The sequence below is a fragment of the Phlebotomus papatasi genome, chromosome 4, assembly GCF_024763615.1.
Source record: "Phlebotomus papatasi isolate M1 chromosome 4, Ppap_2.1, whole genome shotgun sequence".
Lineage (NCBI taxonomy): Eukaryota > Metazoa > Arthropoda > Insecta > Diptera > Psychodidae > Phlebotomus > Phlebotomus papatasi.
The window spans coordinates 238,503-255,149 of NC_077225.1; the positions used below are offsets into that span (position 1 = coordinate 238,503).

The 16,647-nt window shown below is 45.7% G+C and overlaps 2 protein-coding genes across 2 annotated transcripts; one reads left to right on the forward strand and one right to left on the reverse strand.

Annotated features, from left to right (window-relative positions):
- Positions 1 to 842: 842 nt before the first annotated feature.
- On the reverse strand, positions 843 to 4,298 carry LOC129808430 (uncharacterized). Its single transcript, XM_055858204.1, has one exon. It carries the CDS (start codon positions 4,296 to 4,298, stop codon positions 843 to 845), a length of 3,456 nt encoding a protein of 1,151 aa, XP_055714179.1.
- A 7,243-nt stretch (positions 4,299 to 11,541) lies between these two features.
- On the forward strand, positions 11,542 to 12,498 carry LOC129808432 (uncharacterized). The gene has a single exon (XM_055858205.1). The coding sequence runs from the start codon at positions 11,542 to 11,544 to the stop codon at positions 12,496 to 12,498; it is 957 nt and encodes a 318-aa protein (XP_055714180.1).
- The last annotated feature ends 4,149 nt before the right edge of the window (positions 12,499 to 16,647 follow it).

Sequence of the window (16,647 nt, forward strand, 5' to 3'; positions counted from 1 at the left end):
CAAATAGAAAAAGGGGTGGTGAGCGTTACTCGATCAGGTGGCAGATTTCCCATGAGCTGACTGAGCATGGTTGGATTGTGCTTGAAGCATTTAATGCATAATCTGCACACCCTTCTGGTGAGATCTCTCGAGCCCAGCGGCCAGTATTTTTGTCGGATGGTTGGTAGAAGCATTTGGGGACCGATGTGTTGATGGTCTAGATGAAGTTGAGTGGCAATGATGAGCGCAAGGTCACATTTGGGTAACAAAATAGGATGCCGAACATCATAACTCTCCGAGGAATTTTTCAGCCGTCCTCCCACACGGATCAATCCTTGGTTATCCACGAATGGACTTAGCGGCCAAAGGTACCGGAATTTCCGAATGGAAGATAATTTCCCCTCTTGGATGGCCAGTTTTACCCCACTAAGGTACCTGTCTTGGGTAAAGGAGATGAGCTTTCTTTCTGCCCGACCTAATTCGACAACGGTTAAGGAAGATGTAGGTTTGTTTTTGGAACCCATGCGTAGGATGTACGCAAGAATGCGCGTGACCTTGCGGAAATTAAGGGATAAAGATAGAATGGTTTCGATAGGATGGACGTTTCTCTTGCATGGAACAGCAGCCATAGCTAACGGTTCCGGAAAATCCCTTGTAGGATCAAGTGGCCAAAAATTTATCGTCTGAATGACAAAGTGTGGGCCGTTCCACCACAATTTGGCATTTATCAGATCAGCCGGGAGCATGCCTCTCGATATAATGTCAGCTGGATTTATGTCAGTAGGGACATGGCTCCATTTATGAATGTCAGTTAACGACTGAATTTCAGTAACTCTACTGAGGATGTAAGAATCCAATTTAGTTCATTTTGAGCGGATTTGGCCCAGTACAATGGTGGAGTCTGTCCACATGAAGTAGTCAGGGACAGCTATGGAATTACTAATCTTTTTCAGAAGGCGTGCACCAAGTAATGCGGCGCAAAGTTCAAGGCGAGGGATAGTGGGAGCTTCGGTAGGGGCAACTCTGGATTTTGCTATTACAATTTGGGACTGTAAATGACCATGAGAATCTTCGGAGACTGCGTACGCAACTGCACCGTAAGCATAGGAACTAGCATCAGTGAATATGTGGAGTTCCTTCACAGTAGACCCTGACATAGTTGAGATCCACCGTGGAATGGTCAACTGTTCGATAGCTGGCAGAGCTCTAGAGTAACGTAGCCATTCCCGAAGGATATCGTCAGGGATGGGTTGATCCCATACTAGCGCATTTTTCCATATGGTTTGGAGAATTAACTTCCCACAAACTACAGTCGGACCGATCAATCCTAATGGGTCATATAACGAAGCGACACATGCCAGAATTTCTCTCTTAGTACGAGCTGCAGCAAAATTGGAGGACAATTTATAATGGAATTGGTCAGTTGTTGAACGCCAAATCATGCCAAGTGTTGACGAAGGTGAAGCAGTAGCTTCTTCTTGGGTGAAATTGAGGTTAGGAGATGTTAGGGCAAACATACTGGGTTCATTGGAATTCCATTTAGCCAACTTCATTCCAGCACTTGCCAAAAGACTTTGCAGCTGATCAATGGATTGACGAGCTTCGTTAATTGAGGTCACCGACACCAAGCAATCATCAACATAAAAGTTGTGGGTAAGAAGATAACTGGCTAATGGGTGAGTGTGTTTGCCATGGTCAGCAAGATCGTTCAAACCCCTGGTTGCTAAGAAGGGGGAGGAAGTCACGCCAAAACAGACACCTCTGGCGCGAAAATGTTTTATCGGTTGGTCAGGGTCAAATCTCCATAGGATTCGGTGATAATCACGGTGGGGAGGATAAATGAGAATTTGAGGGTACATTTTCTCTATGTCGCATGTGAAGGCAAATTCGTGCATTCGAAATCTCAAGAGGATGTCCACAATGTCGGGCAGAACCGTGGGGCCCATCATTGCGACATCATTGAGACTGAGGCCAGTCTGGCTTTTTGAGCTCGCATTCATCACGACTCTGGTTTTAGTGGAGGTCTCAGTGGTTTTAACTACTGCATGATGTGGCAAATAATAGCAAGGTCGACTCAATTCATCATCTGGAACCTCCTCGAAAAAGTTTAGGGTGAAATTCTCGCTCATGGCCTTGTCATAATTTTCTCGTAATGTGGGATTCTTTTGAAGTTTCCTTTCTAACGAAAGGAATTGTTTTGTGGCATTAGGCAGATTTGTATCAAGCCTTCCGAGGTTGTGTTTGAATGGAATGTGTGTGATATAACGCCCAGTGGAATCACGGACAGTGGTGTTTCGAAATACTTCTTCTACCTTTAAATGATCTGGATTGGATTGACGAGGCGGTTCAACTTCTTCAGAGGCCCAGAATTTTTTCAAAGTGGTGTCAATAGACGCCAAAGTAGTGGCCACAACCGGACCTATTGGGGAGTTAGGATGTTCCTGAAATGGCCCTGAAATTATCCAACCCAGACAGGACTCCTTCAGCACAGGCATTCCCGGACCCAGCTTAATGCTCTTTCCAGATATTAGCTCATTATAAAACTCGTTGCTGATTAACAACTCAATGGGCTGAGGCACAAACCAGGTGGGATCGGCCAATTGGAAGTCAGAAGGAATTTGAAGGTGGGATTCTTTCGCCTCCCAATTTGGAATTTTTTGTTCTAGGACTGAGGTCACAATTTGACATGGCATGGTGAAGCTTGACTTGCTCACCAGAGATATTACAGTACAATCGGTTTGATATTTAGATTGCGCTCCTCCCTGAACAACACTTCCAATAAAGATATTTGATAACGTCTTAGGTAGTTTCAAACGCTGATAAAGGGACTGCGAGATTAAATTGACTTGAGCTCCTGAATCCAAGAGCGCACGACATTGCATCGGAATGCCATTTCTGTCGAGAACCTGCACCACTGCCGTCTCCAAGAAAACCTTGTTAGGAATGCGAGAAATGCCAGGATTGGAATTTATGGCGGATGCATTTGACCTGGTAACTGGAGGTACGGGTTCAAGAGGGTCCTGAGAATCAGTTAGATCATTTGTCTGGGTGTCCTGCACAATCGAGGCGACCTGAGGAGAAGTGGCGGTAGCCAGTGCTTGGTTGGGACTTGAAGTGTTGGTGTTGTCGGGGTAGAACGAATCGTGTAGAAGGGTGTTGTGGGGATTAGAGCATCTTCTGCATGGGAAATAAGTACAATCTTTGGAAGCATGGGTGCCAACAAGGCATTTTCGACAAAGACCTTTCCGACGTACAAATGCTAATCTATCTGTTGGTGACATTTGATGAAAGGTGGGACATCTGAAGACCTTATGGTCCATTTGGTTACAGGCCGTGCACGGGTGGGGGGCTGCAGCGGCAAGTACACTGGCTTGGTTGGGCTTGGGCATATTAGATCTGGGTTGGTGAGAAAATAGTGGCTTAGAATTTGAGGGCTTTTGCGGATTGTTCAAGGGATTACTTGGCATGCTCTGACATAACCTTAGAGACCGCAACCTGTTGTCAAGGAACTCCATGAAGTCTTGGCAAGTGGGCATTTTCTTGGCTGAGTCTTGAGACCAAAGTGTCCTGGTTTCTTGATCAAGTTTGGCAAGAAGAAAATAGATAACCCAGGGATCTCGACTTGTGACTTTAAGGGCATCAAGGGAATTGATCACTGAACTTGCTGTGGTATAAACCTCTGCTATTGCAGAAGCTGTGGGCGCAGCTACACTTAGAATCTTGCAAAACCTATCGATTTGACAATTAACTACTGTGAAGGTATCGTCATAATGTTTCACAAGAGCATCCCATGCCACAACATAATTTTCTTCAGTAACTGAGATTTCGGAAATCAATTTGAGTGCTTCATCTTTCACATAAGTTTTAAGGTATTGGAGCTTCTGAACTTGTGAAAGCTTGGAATCCTTGTCAATGATACTAAGGAACATATCCTTAAAGTTCTTCCATGCTGTATAATCGCCAGAAAAGTCAGGAACAGTCAAAGGTGGTAGTTTATTATTAGACCGCTGGTGATTATCGGAGCTGGTATGGTTAGCATTGTTGGTGGAAATGTTTAGCAAAGTTTCATTTAAATTCTGAAAATATAACTGATTTCTACGATCCGATTCTTGCTGGTGGTCAATTAATCTAGCAAGAGCTATTTCAAGAATGGAAGGTTGTGGTTGGGAACTTTCACCAACATTCTGAGCTGTGGCACCAGTGGGAGTGGATTGAGCCTTATTGAGAAGAGTGGTGGTAGGGTTGGAGGGAAGATTCTGATCTGAATCCACGCCCTTATTGTTAGCATACTCGGCAAAAAATGAATAGAGCGAACCCATTCTGACTATAATTCCATTATGCTCCGCTCTTTCCCTTTCAACGTCAAGGGTGGCGGACAAGATATCTTTATGTATTTGCGCAAATTGAGTTTCATAATCCTTAAGCTTGTTCAAAATCGCTTGAGCGGTTTCGGAATCAATCTCTATTAGGTGAGATTCTTAACAATCTCACCTACTATAATCCTAACAAAATTTCATGTCCTCCGATCGCGCTCAAACTTGGCCAAAATGTGTTTCGCCACTTCCTGATCACGAATATATGGGGGGCTAAGTTATGTTCCCGGCCGGCCGGCCGTCCGGCCGCTCTTTGGAGCTTAATAGCTCCTAAACTAAAAAAGATATCGACTTGCGGTTTTCGGCAAAGGTTAAATATCGTATGAAAATTGCAACATGGTGCATTGACCCCCCACCCCCCACCCCTCCTTCCGCCATTTTGAATACCCCCCTTTTTTTGTTTTCTCAATAGCTCCGCCCCTATGGCATCGAGCGGGCTCAAATTTTAGTATGTTATAGCTGGGCCTTAGAGCTTTCCATCAATACTAAACTTAAGATCCCCCGACCCCCCTGACCCGAGCTATAAGGGTCCAAAAAAAAATTCCTAAAATGGCCATAACTCCGGTTCTAATTGTCAGAATTTAAAAAATGAGGGCTTTTTGGAAAGCTCTCGTGAAATGCCACTTCCTCTTCTAACATCGCAAGTTCATAAAACCACCGCTAGGGGTGCTATTATTAAAAAGAAAATTTTTAAATCTTAAAAGTTAAATAACTCAAAAATTCCTTATGCAATCGGGCTGAAAATTTAGTATGTTGTAGCCGTTGATTATACCTATCAAACAAAAAAAAACCTTATGTCGATCCATAAACCCTGACCCGAGCTATAAGGGGTCAAAGTTCGAACATTGACCGGCCTCTATCTCCGGTTCTAATTAACATAGCGACATAAATTTTACCTTTTTGGTTTCGTCTGGATGAGCACTTTCAGATGGAAGTTCAAAAAGTCCCCATAGGTGGCGCTGTGATAGCATCAAAATTCATCGAAATTCAAAGTAACTTTTCTCAAAAACGGCATTGTGCAAGTTAATGAAATTTGAGTATGTTGTAGTCCAGTCTAGGACGTTTCCAAAATGGTGTGTATGTGCGCTGTATTTTCAATAGAACCGGAGATATGAGGGGTCAAAGTTCACAAAATTCAAAAAATCATATCTCCGGTTCTATGTGACCGATTTTAATGAATAAGGGCTTAAACGAAAGATCTCACCAACTGCTACAATTTTCTAGAATATTTGAACTTCGTAGGACCAACACCAGGGGCGCCATAGTCGAAAAACCAATTTCAATATCACATAACCTCAATTATCTCGACTGTCGCTGAACCGATTTTGATGATTACTTAAACACAATTGTAGAGCACATTTGTCTCTACATTTCGTCCATACATCATTTTCCGATCAGACTACGCTATCACTCCGATTTTGCCGTTTAAGTGTGAAAAAATTGATTTTTCCCATAATAACGCTTTGAAATCCCTCAGATGCCAATTTGACTGCCTCTACTCCACCGAGACACTTAAAATAGGGGTTTAAATGGAAAGTCCCATAAAATACAACAATTCTTTGATATAGTTGAAGTTCAACAAATGACTACTTGGGGAACTCTGGATGAAAAAACGAGTTAAGAAACAAAAAAACCTCGCTTATCTTGGCTTCTGAGTAATCGATGAGATCATGTTCTATGGGAAAATTATAGAGAACATTCTGGTCTACATGAAAAACCTGTTTAGCAGTGAGCTTGGTACCAAGTGATATCTGTGCGCTCTGAGGAAATATTAAATTTCTGTGGTCAAATTCACCGTGAGTTGGTAAGATCTGTGTGAGGTGTGTCCGCCTATGTACGGTGTATCGACTCGTGGTGTTGTTTTGTGCTGGGGTTGCTCCTTTCGCGAGTTATCGCGACTTTTCTTCGCGGTGTTCCCACGACTAAACGTTTGTGTGTTAGTGTGAGGCTGGTGGTACCGTTGCGTTTTGTGAATGAGCTGAGAGTCTCGATCACTCTTGCTGGTCAAGTCACTCGGCACTTTTGCATACGTTTCGGCGTTTAGTTATCCGTGACCCAAACCGTGAAGCATAAGCTTCGCGGGTGTGACGTGAATGGAGCAAGCCTCGGTGCATCATTGCCTACAGGGTGGTAATCAGGGCGTTTTGCTTCACAGGAAATTATTATGAATAACAATAAAGATAGTTGCTCTGAGCACTCAGCGCCGAAAGGCAAGGGCAAAAAGACGTCTGAGGACCCCATCGCTAGCAGTACTGGGGAAAATTCTGGCGATGGCCTAAATACCATCCCCCCAACTTTGGCTGTAGCCCAGTCGGCTGAAGTTGGTACTCACACTGGAGCATTGACACCTGAGGAGGAGGACTTGCTGATGATTGACAGTGATGCTGAGTCCATCGGCACTGTCAAATCCTATGGGATTGCAGCCCTAATGATGGAGTTGCCACCCATTTTTGAGGATAAGACTCCCGAAGGAGAGAACGGAGGGGTGGCTGACCCGTCCACGGTGCCCTTGCCAAAGCTGACAAAGGGACAGCAGCGCAAGGTTCAGCGGCGTCGGGCGAAGGAAAGGAGGCAGAAGGAAGCTGCTGGGGGGGTTTCTGGTGCCGAGATCCAGGAAAGGTCGGGGACTGAGACGCAAGCGGCTGCAAACTCAGCGGCTGTGCGCCGATCGGTCCCTACCAGTGATGAAAGGGGCAAGCCGATCAAGAAAGCCACGGAAGCTGTGAGAGAGTCATCTCGCAACGGCATCCGAGGTGATCTAGGCACTCCTGGGAAGAGACTGAGGAACAATGACACCACTCCTCCGGATTGCCCCATGAAAAAGAGGTGCCAAAAAAATACACCACCTCAAAGAAGCCTCAGGGATGAGGTCGCTGACCACCTTAAGGTGGCTATTGTAAACACCGGAACCACAACCGGGATCTCGGACAATATGTCCGAGAGAATACTCTCACACCTACGTGATAGGTTAAGGGCCGAGATGGGCCGCGGGGCTACCCCGAGGTTTTCTGGGTTCAGGCTGGACGCGGGAGCACTCCGCATTATCTGCTTCGATGCGGTGGCCCGCGCCTGGCTTGTTCGGGAGACCGCGGGTATGCCGGTGCCATCCGGATACAACCTCCGGGTAATTGACCAGTCCGAGCTGAGGAGGATGAGGGTTACCCTCTTCATCCCCGGCCCGGTGGAGCACCATAGCGCCGTGCTTAAACTGATTGGCGCACAAAATGGGTTGGAGACGGGACGCTGGACGGTCTTCCGCGCCGAACGAAGGGAGGGGGGTCAGCTGATCCACGTCGGAATCGACGAGGGATCGGCTGACAGCATCCGAGCCAATGGGGGCCGACTTTTCTATGATTTCGGTACCCTGAGGGTGAGGATACCCAAATCCGAGGAGGGGGGACGTCCGGACTCTGATGACGAACATAATTAAATGCATTCAGGCGAACCTGCACCACTGCCGCGCTGCAATGACTTGTATAAATGAGAAGCTGGCGGTGGTGCAGGCTTGCATTGGACTGTTCCAAGAACCCTGGACGGTCCAAAACAAAGTTAAAGGGGTTGATTTACAACGCGGCAATCTGTATTACAGCAACCGCGTAAACCATAAGATTAGGACTTGCATATATGTCTCTAAGGACATTAATGCAATGTTCCTTCCTCAATACTCCACTGGAGATTTAGTGGCGGTTAAAGTGGAGATAGAGACTGCTCGTGGGAGAGGGGAGCTGGTCCTTGTCTCGGCTTACTTGCCATATGACGCGACTGATTTGCCACCTTCTCGAGAGCTGGCAGATCTGGTCGCGGCGTGTGAGATGAACTCATGGGAGCTCCTCGTTGGTGCTGATGCCAATGCTCATCACATTGCATGGGGTAGCAGTGGCGTTAATGCGCGGGGGGAGTCTCTCTTGGGTTTTATCTGCACGAACCAACTGCAGGTTATTAATGCAGGTGACAAGCCCACTTTCGTTGACAGACGAAGGAAGGAAGTCATTGATATCACATTTGGATCGGTTCTTGCAGCTGAGCTAGCTACAGGTTGGCATGTGTCGGATTGTCTGACTATGTCTGATCATAGAAGGATTTATTTCGACATTTCGGCTCCAACCAATATTCCGAGGCCATTCCGCAACCCTCGGAAAACTAACTGGTTGAATTTCAATCGGCTACTTTCCGAGGAGTGGCGGGACAATGGGTGTGCGCCTAAAAATGCTGAGGGCATTGAAGACTCAGTTAACAAACTGAACTCGGCTTTGCTATCGGCTTATGAAAAAGCCTGCCCATTAATTACTCATCAGGTGGGAATAGAGGTAAATTACCTAAAGAAATTGGCTTACTTAGACAGAGGACTAGGAAAGCAATCAATAGGGCCCAAAATACGATGCTAGACAGCGACTGGGATGAAGCGGCGGCTCGTAAAAGGGACTATAAGAAGGCATTGAGAAAATGGAAAAGGGAGAATTGGAGGAACTTTTGTAGTCAAATTCTGGCTGTTAAAGAAGCGGCTAGGATTAAAAAGGTTCTATCCAAGGAACCCTCAGAGCGGCTTGGCATGCTGAGAGCTCCTAGCGGAGTCTATACAGATTCCGCGGAGCAAGTTACACGTCTCTTGCTCGAGACACACTTTCCTAACTGTCAAATAGACGGTGTGGAACCACTTAATGAACAACCCGAAATTTATTCGGGGAGTAGAGGTGGTTGGGAAAAAGCTTCTGAAATTGTCTCATGTGAAGGTGTGGCATGGGCAATTGGCGGTTTCTCACCCTACAAAACAGCTGGTACGGATGGTATATTTCCGGCATTGCTTCAGCAAGCTGCAGATATAATCACGGTACCGCTAAGAAACCTATTTAGGGCGTGTCTTGCCATCGGGTATGTACCACATGCCTGGAGGCGGGCACGGATAGTATTTATACCCAAACCAGGCAAAAGCAATTACGAGGAACCCAAGTCCTTCAGGCCAATTAGTCTGACTTCGTTTTTGCTCAAAACCCTGGAGAAACTTTGCGATAGGTATGTTAGGAGTCGGATTCTTATAAAGAAGCCCTTGAGTCCTATGCAACATGCCTATCAAAGAGGAAAATCCACAGAATCGGCTCTTCATCAATTGGTGAGTCGAATCGAAAAGTCAATTTGTGACAAAGAAATGGCTCTTGTCGCTTTCTTGGACATAGAGGGAGCCTTTGACAGGGTTAACTCTGCGGTCTTGGTTAGGGCGATGAAAGAATTTGGTCTAGGCCAAACCCTAGAAAAATTCATCACTAACTTAGTGAAAAATCGCATGGTGGAGGCGGGGGTCTGTGGGTCTCTCCTGTCGGCAGCTGTGAGCAACGGTTGTCCACAGGGTGGCGTGCTGTCCCCCCTTCTATGGACCATGGTGGTGAACAGCTTACTGGTTCAACTGAACTCTGCTAATGCTTACACACAAGGATACGCCGATGACGTCTGTATTGTCATACGGGGTAAATTTTTATCTACGCTCTGTGAACTAATGCAAAGAGCACTAACAATTGTCGAAGAATGGTGTGGTTCTAGCGGTCTTAGGGTTAACCCTGACAAGACCGCTCTCATCGTTTTCACAAGAAAGTACAAACTGCAGGGGTATAGGGCGCCCAAATTCTTTGGGAAAGACCTTATCCTCCAGAAAGAAGTAAAGTACCTCGGTATTTTACTTGATCAAAGACTGACATGGAAGAGACATCTGGAGGACCGTATCACCGCGGCCACTAGATGTTTCTTTTCATGTCGATATCTATTTGGCAGATCATGGGGTCTGTCGCCGAAAATCACTGTTGGCTCCAATCAGGCTGCAGGAGCCAATATAGAGGAGGAAGATTTCTCAGATCTCGCCAAGAAATTCCCTGCTCTTTAGACTGTTGATTTATTGAAGGTTTTCTACCCTTTCGGTGTCGCTCGGCGTCTTTTAAAGACAGCCCCTGGTAACGGCAATTGAATGCCACTGGGATACAGGCAGGAATGCCCCTCAGTGATGGCGACCAGACTAATCTGATGCCTCCAGAGCGTAAAACAGAGACTTGGTCTGTGCACCGGGCACGAATGCCTCAGGGAGAAAATATCTTCAATTCCTCAAAGTCCGAGCTGCCACTTAAGATAGGCTATTTAAAGCCGCAGTGGTAGGCAGCGGAGCCTCTTCTGGCTGCTGAAAGTAGGCAATCCTAATGCCGACGAACAAAGCCAGAAGATGTTGCCACTTTAGGTCCTTAGGCTTTATGTAAAGCCGCTGAGTCCAGGCAACAGAGCCGAGTGTCTGGCTGCTGAGAGAAAGGCACTTTAGATGCCGCTAAAGACAAGCCAGACTCTTTGGCCGCTGAAGTGGAAGGCACTAGAGTGCCGCTGGACTTGGCCAAAGTGGTCCTGAGAAATCGCAGAAGAGACAAAGGCAATTAAATGCCGAAAAGAAACGCTTGGTTCCCTGGTAATGCGAAATCTAAATTTATTTACAAAAATTATGGGTTTTTATACAAAATTTGTGGTCTCTCCCACTATTGAGCATTGTTTGAAAATTGCTAAGTCCCTATATTTGAATATATGCCTGATGTGCAGAATTGCATTTTTCTTGTTTGTCTTCTTCACCCAATGACGCACGTTAAATAGGTCGGTCATTCACTGGATGAATTGTCATATAAAAATGAATATTTGAAATATATTGATTTGAAGGATGAATCCTTTAGAAAGTGATAATCGACTTTAGTACGATTCTATTGATGGTAATTTCCATCTGAAATTCGGATTAACAGTGCATTTAATCTTAAATTGAAGATGCTATGAGACATGATAAAGGATTCATATGGTTTTTTCTTACACTATAAGGATTGGACTAACGATATCAAGTATAGTTACAGTTTGATAGTGTAGAAAAATGATCTTGCATATATGAATAATAAACTACGGATATTTATGATAAAAAACTATCCCTAAAAATATGCAATTTAGTGTTCAATGAGAAATTTTGTATCTGAATGTTATGCCCAAGGATTGGCATGATTATTAAGTAAACTAATGATCCTTAAAGGATGAAACTATCTTAAAGCACATTTGGATTATATATCTGTTTGATGAGACGGATAATTTCTAATTTTGGATCACTTATAGTGCAAAAATCTAAGCCTAAACTTTATCATTTTTGCTCGTGGGGTTTTACATACAATTTCTCATATATTGAAGAAAAGGCATGTTCCTATCCGGAACAATCACACTATGGATGTATCAAGCCATAGTTAGACCTCTGATCTCATACGGAGCTGTGGTATGGTGGCCTAGAGTTGAATATAATAATTCGGCTCGGGCACTACAGCGGCTTCAGAGATTAGCCTGTCTTGCAATTACAGGAGCCATTAGAACAGCACCCACTGCTGCTCTGGAGGTTATGCTAAGCTTGCCTCCACTTCCGCTCTATATTAAAGCGGAGGCGGGTATGGCAGCATTTAGACTGCGCACAGCAGGTACATGGAAGGTTGGCTGCCACCCAGTGGGACATGTGCGTATCATGGACTCACTTGTTCGAAGGCATCCTGACCTTCTAATGAGGGATGATTTCCAGTTGGAGGAAAGATTGCCTCAAAAGAACTTTAGACCTATACTTCACACAAGGGCTGAATGGAGAGAGCACGCGGGTGAGATTATTGAGCCCGGTACAGTTGCACTCTTCACTGACGGCTCACGTGTAGAAGAGTCCTCAGGTGCCGGGTACCACTGTCCAGAACTTGGACTTGGTGGGTCGGTGCCTCTTGGCCGAAATACCACGGTATTTCAGGCCGAGGTCACGGCAATCCTGGTTGGAGTACGGAGTCTGATTGAGGCTGGTATCTCTGACCGGCGAATAAACATATTTTCTGACAGCAAAGCTGCTTTACTATCCATTTCAGGATATAACTCCCGCTCTTCGTTAGTGCTTGAGTGCCGGAAAATGATAGAAATGGCCTCGCTTAATTGCGAGATCACTCTCCATTGGGTGCCTGGGCACTGCGGAATAGAGGGTAATGAGGAGGCGGACCGCCTCACAATGGTGGGAGCGAAGACCGAATTTATCGGTCCGGAACCCGCTGTTGGAGTATCCCCCCAAACAAGAAAAAACCATCATCAAGATGGATTTACTCACACAACACCAAACGGCCTGGTCTGCTACTAGAAATTGCCGTGTGTCCAGACTGTTTATGCCACAAGTGAACAGTAAAAGGACAGAGTACCTGGTGGGCAGCAAGCGCTGCAAAGCGAGGCAGTTTGCTAACCTTCTCACCGGACACTGTCTAAACAAACACCTTTTTAGATTGGGTATACAATGTAACCCGATCTGCAGGGGCTGTAACGATACTGAGGAAACGGTCCTACATTACTTATGTGACTGTCCCAGTCTCTACAACACAAGACGAGTACTGCTGGGTAAAGCGGTGCTCTCTTGCGACGAACTACCACAACTGAAGCCGGCCTGTATAATGGAATTCATCAGGAAGACTGGCTGGCTCAGTACACACGACCCTTAAAACGAGGAGTTACAATGGACGGGGATGCATAATGGGCCCACACTGAGGCCTGGGTGCAGACGGCGAACTAGCGAGGACATGAGGATGGTGGTTGATGGTGTGGCTGAGGCTGGAATGGCGGCTGGAGCTGAGTGGAGCTGGATGGCGCATGGATGGAGCTGTTCGCCGCCCCCGAATTCTAATCTAATCTAATCTAATCTTCTGGTCTACATTTCACCCATATAACACTTTTCTGTCACTCCATCCAAATCCTTGATATTTTGGTTTAAATACAAAATTTGTATAATTTCACGAATTTGATTCAAGATAACTGAATGGCGTCTCCCAACTTCAGCTCCAAATCGAATTTGCATGCACTCCGAGTTAGCTCACGTTAAGAATCTCACCTACATAAGCCGGTTAGGATTATCTGTCCCTTTTACCCGAAATAATATCATTTCTCTGATCCTCGAACCGTTTGAGATACCCCTTAAGGGAGCTTCTTTTCTCAGCTAATGGCATTGTAAGAGATCACGAGGGAGAGGTATTGAAAGGAATAGTATTTAAAGAAGTCGAAATTAGATCAAGCAAATGGAAAACTCACCAATCAGCTTCTGACAACGTAACCTGTCGTTGAGGCTCTGCTGGACCAACGATGGAGTAGCGTACCTGGAGGATGATTGTGGCGTATGAATGAGGCTGATGAGACTGGGGGGTGATCTATGGTGTACCTGGAGGATGATTGTGGCGTATGAATGAGGCTGATGAGACTGGGGGGTGATCTATGGTGTACCTGGAGGATGATTGTGGCGTATGAATGAGGCTGATGAGACTGGGGGGTGATCTATGGTGTACCTGGAGGATGATTGTGGCGTATGAATGAGGCTGATGAGACTGGGGGGTGATCTATGGTGTACCTGGAGGATGATTGTGGCGTATGAATGAGGCTGATGAGACTGGGGGGTGATCTATGGTGTACCTGGAGGATGATTGTGGCGTATGAATGAGGCTGATGAGACTGGGGGGTGATCTATGGTGTACCTGGAGGATGATTGTGGCGTATGAATGAGGCTGATGAGACTGGGGGGTGATCTATGGTGTACCTGGAGGATGATTGTGGCGTATGAATGAGGCTGATGAGACTGGGGGGGGTGATCTATGGTGTACCTGGAGGATGATTGTGGCGTATGAATGAGGCTGATGAGACTGGGGGGGGTGATCTATGGTGTACCTGGAGGATGATTGTGGCGTATGAATGAGGCTGATGAGACTGGGGGGTGATCTATGGTGTACCTGGAGGATGATTGTGGCGTATGAATGAGGCTGATGAGACTGGGGGGTGATCTATGGTGTACCTGGAGGATGATTGTGGCGTATGAATGAGGCTGATGAGACTGGGGGGTGATCTATGGTGTACCTGGAGGATGATTGTGGCGTATGAATGAGGCTGATGAGACTGGGGGGTGATCTATGGTGTACCTGGAGGATGATTGTGGCGTATGAATGAGGCTGATGAGACTGGGGGGTGATCTATGGTGTACCTGGAGGATGATTGTGGCGTATGAATGAGGCTGATGAGACTGGGGGGTGATCTATGGTGTACCTGGAGGATGATTGTGGCGTATGAATGAGGCTGATGAGACTGGGGGGTGATCTATGGTGTACCTGGAGGATGATTGTGGCGTATGAATGAGGCTGATGAGACTGGGGGGTGATCTATGGTGTACCTCTATGAATGAGGATGATTGTCTATGGTGTACGGAGGATATTGTGGCGTAAAATGAGGCTGATGAGACTGGGGGGTGATCTATGGTGTACCTGGAGGATGATTGTGGCGTATGAATGAGGCTGATGAGACTGGGGGGTGATCTATGGTGTACCTGGAGGATGATTTAAGTAAGAGATTAATTGTGTATGTCCAAAGCCATCCGGCTAGATGGACAAAACGCAATTTTTCTCTTGTCCTGCCGCTCAGACGAGTCTCTTGCACGCAGCCTCGTGTGGAAAGGCGTCTCAATCTTTCTTAATCCTTCTTCACTAAAAACCTGGCCAAAATGCACTGCCAAGCCACACTGAGAAAGGAGGGAAAATTTCCTTTGATTTTTTAACTCATAAACTTAACTTTTGACACCAAATCACTGATAAATTGGACTTTTTTAGAAAGAAAAAAAAAAACGTGGTTCACTTTTGCAAGATGATACTACTTTATTGGTGATAACTGCAGAGAAAAAAAGAGGAAGTGGATTTCGAGCTTCTCCCATTTATACTTTCTCCCAACAATGGGAAGAAAGTTCTCGAATTCCCGCTCAACACACGACATTGTTTGTCATGGAAGAGGGGAAGACAACGAATGATCTCTGAGTGTGTGTGTGTGGAACTGTGGAACGAAAGCTCTACTCTCCCGTCAGGCGATGCTACGCCTGACACATTTTTCCTCTACTGCGTCAACATCATCACTGACTCGAACAGTCCGTGGTACACCAAGATCCGGACCCCCACAGGCGAACCACGTCCCCCATCGCGACGCATAACCCCTGTAAGGGCCGAAAGACGCGCCAAGAGCATCTCAATGTGAGGCTCAAAACTCAGGCTGTGGTCAATAATGACGCCCAGATATTTAAATTGATAAACCCTTTCCAGTGTCGAGTTATTCATTGCCAGGTCACACCCGTCACCAGTCCCGCCGAAAATCATAAATTTCGTTTTTTCAGCGTTCACAGTGACCTTGCTTTGGTTGGCCCAATTATCAATTCTCTGAAGATCCCTTTGAGCGGCGTCTCTGAGCAGTAGTTGGTCATTTCCAGGGTATATAAGGCATAGGTCATTAGCGTACATAAACAAATGCCCCTCGAGCCCGATCACTTCTATGTCATTGATAAAAAGGACAAAGAGGACGGGTCCCAGGCGGCTGCCCTGGGGGACTCCTGCCTCACAGTCAACTACGTCTGACTGAATTCCATTGTGAGTAACCATTTGACTTCCCCTAGCAAGGTAGTCCGCAATCCAATCCCTTGAGGTGCCAAGGAATCCATAACGCGCTAGTTTACGCAGGAGAACGTAGTGATCGACGGCGTCAAAGGCTTTCTTCAGGTCTATGAAGATAGCTAGAGCCTTTTTTCTCACGTCCCGCGCTGCCTGGAGAGTGCTCACTACATCAAAAAGAGCTGATGAGGTAGATGATTTTGGTCTGAAGCCATACTGAGCGTCCGAGAACACCTTATTCAATTCTGCATACTCCATGATTTGATTTACAGCTGCAGCTTCAAAGATTTTGGCCAATGTTGGTAAAACACTAATTGGCCTATAATTTGAAAGGTCCTTTTTGTCTCCAGATTTAAAAACGGGAGTTATCCTCGAGAGCTTCAAAGTGTTTGGGAAAACACCTTCTGAGAAACTTTGGTTTATCAGATCAGCCACCGTCTGCGCCACAGATTCGACACACATTTTAAAATGCTTTGCCGAAAGGCCATCAGACCCGCAAGAGTTTGTGTTTTTTAGCCTTTTAATTATTAATTTCACCTCAGCACTCCGCACCTCTCTAAACTCAAAGACATCACTGCAAAGCTTACTTGAACATGTTAATGTATGGTTAATTTTTTTTATTAGGGAGACACCAACTTCTGCGAAATATTCATTGATTTCATTCAGTTTTAATTTTAGTTCACTGTTAGAGTTTGTTTGGAATAAGTTATTACATAGGTTTTTTGAGGTGCTTCTGCCATAGACTAGCTCATTCACTGTGTTCCACGTTTTCTTTAAATTATTTTTATTGTTTTCAAATTTTTTAGAAAAGTATCGTTCTTTACACAATAATTGGT

Excerpts from the sequence above, each read along its gene's own strand:
- LOC129808432 (XM_055858205.1), top strand. The coding sequence starts at position 11,542 with ATGTTCCTATCCGGAACAATCACACTATGGATGTATCAAGCCATAGTT.
- LOC129808430 (XM_055858204.1), bottom strand. The coding sequence starts at position 4,298 with ATGGGTTCGCTCTATTCATTTTTTGCCGAGTATGCTAACAATAAGGGC.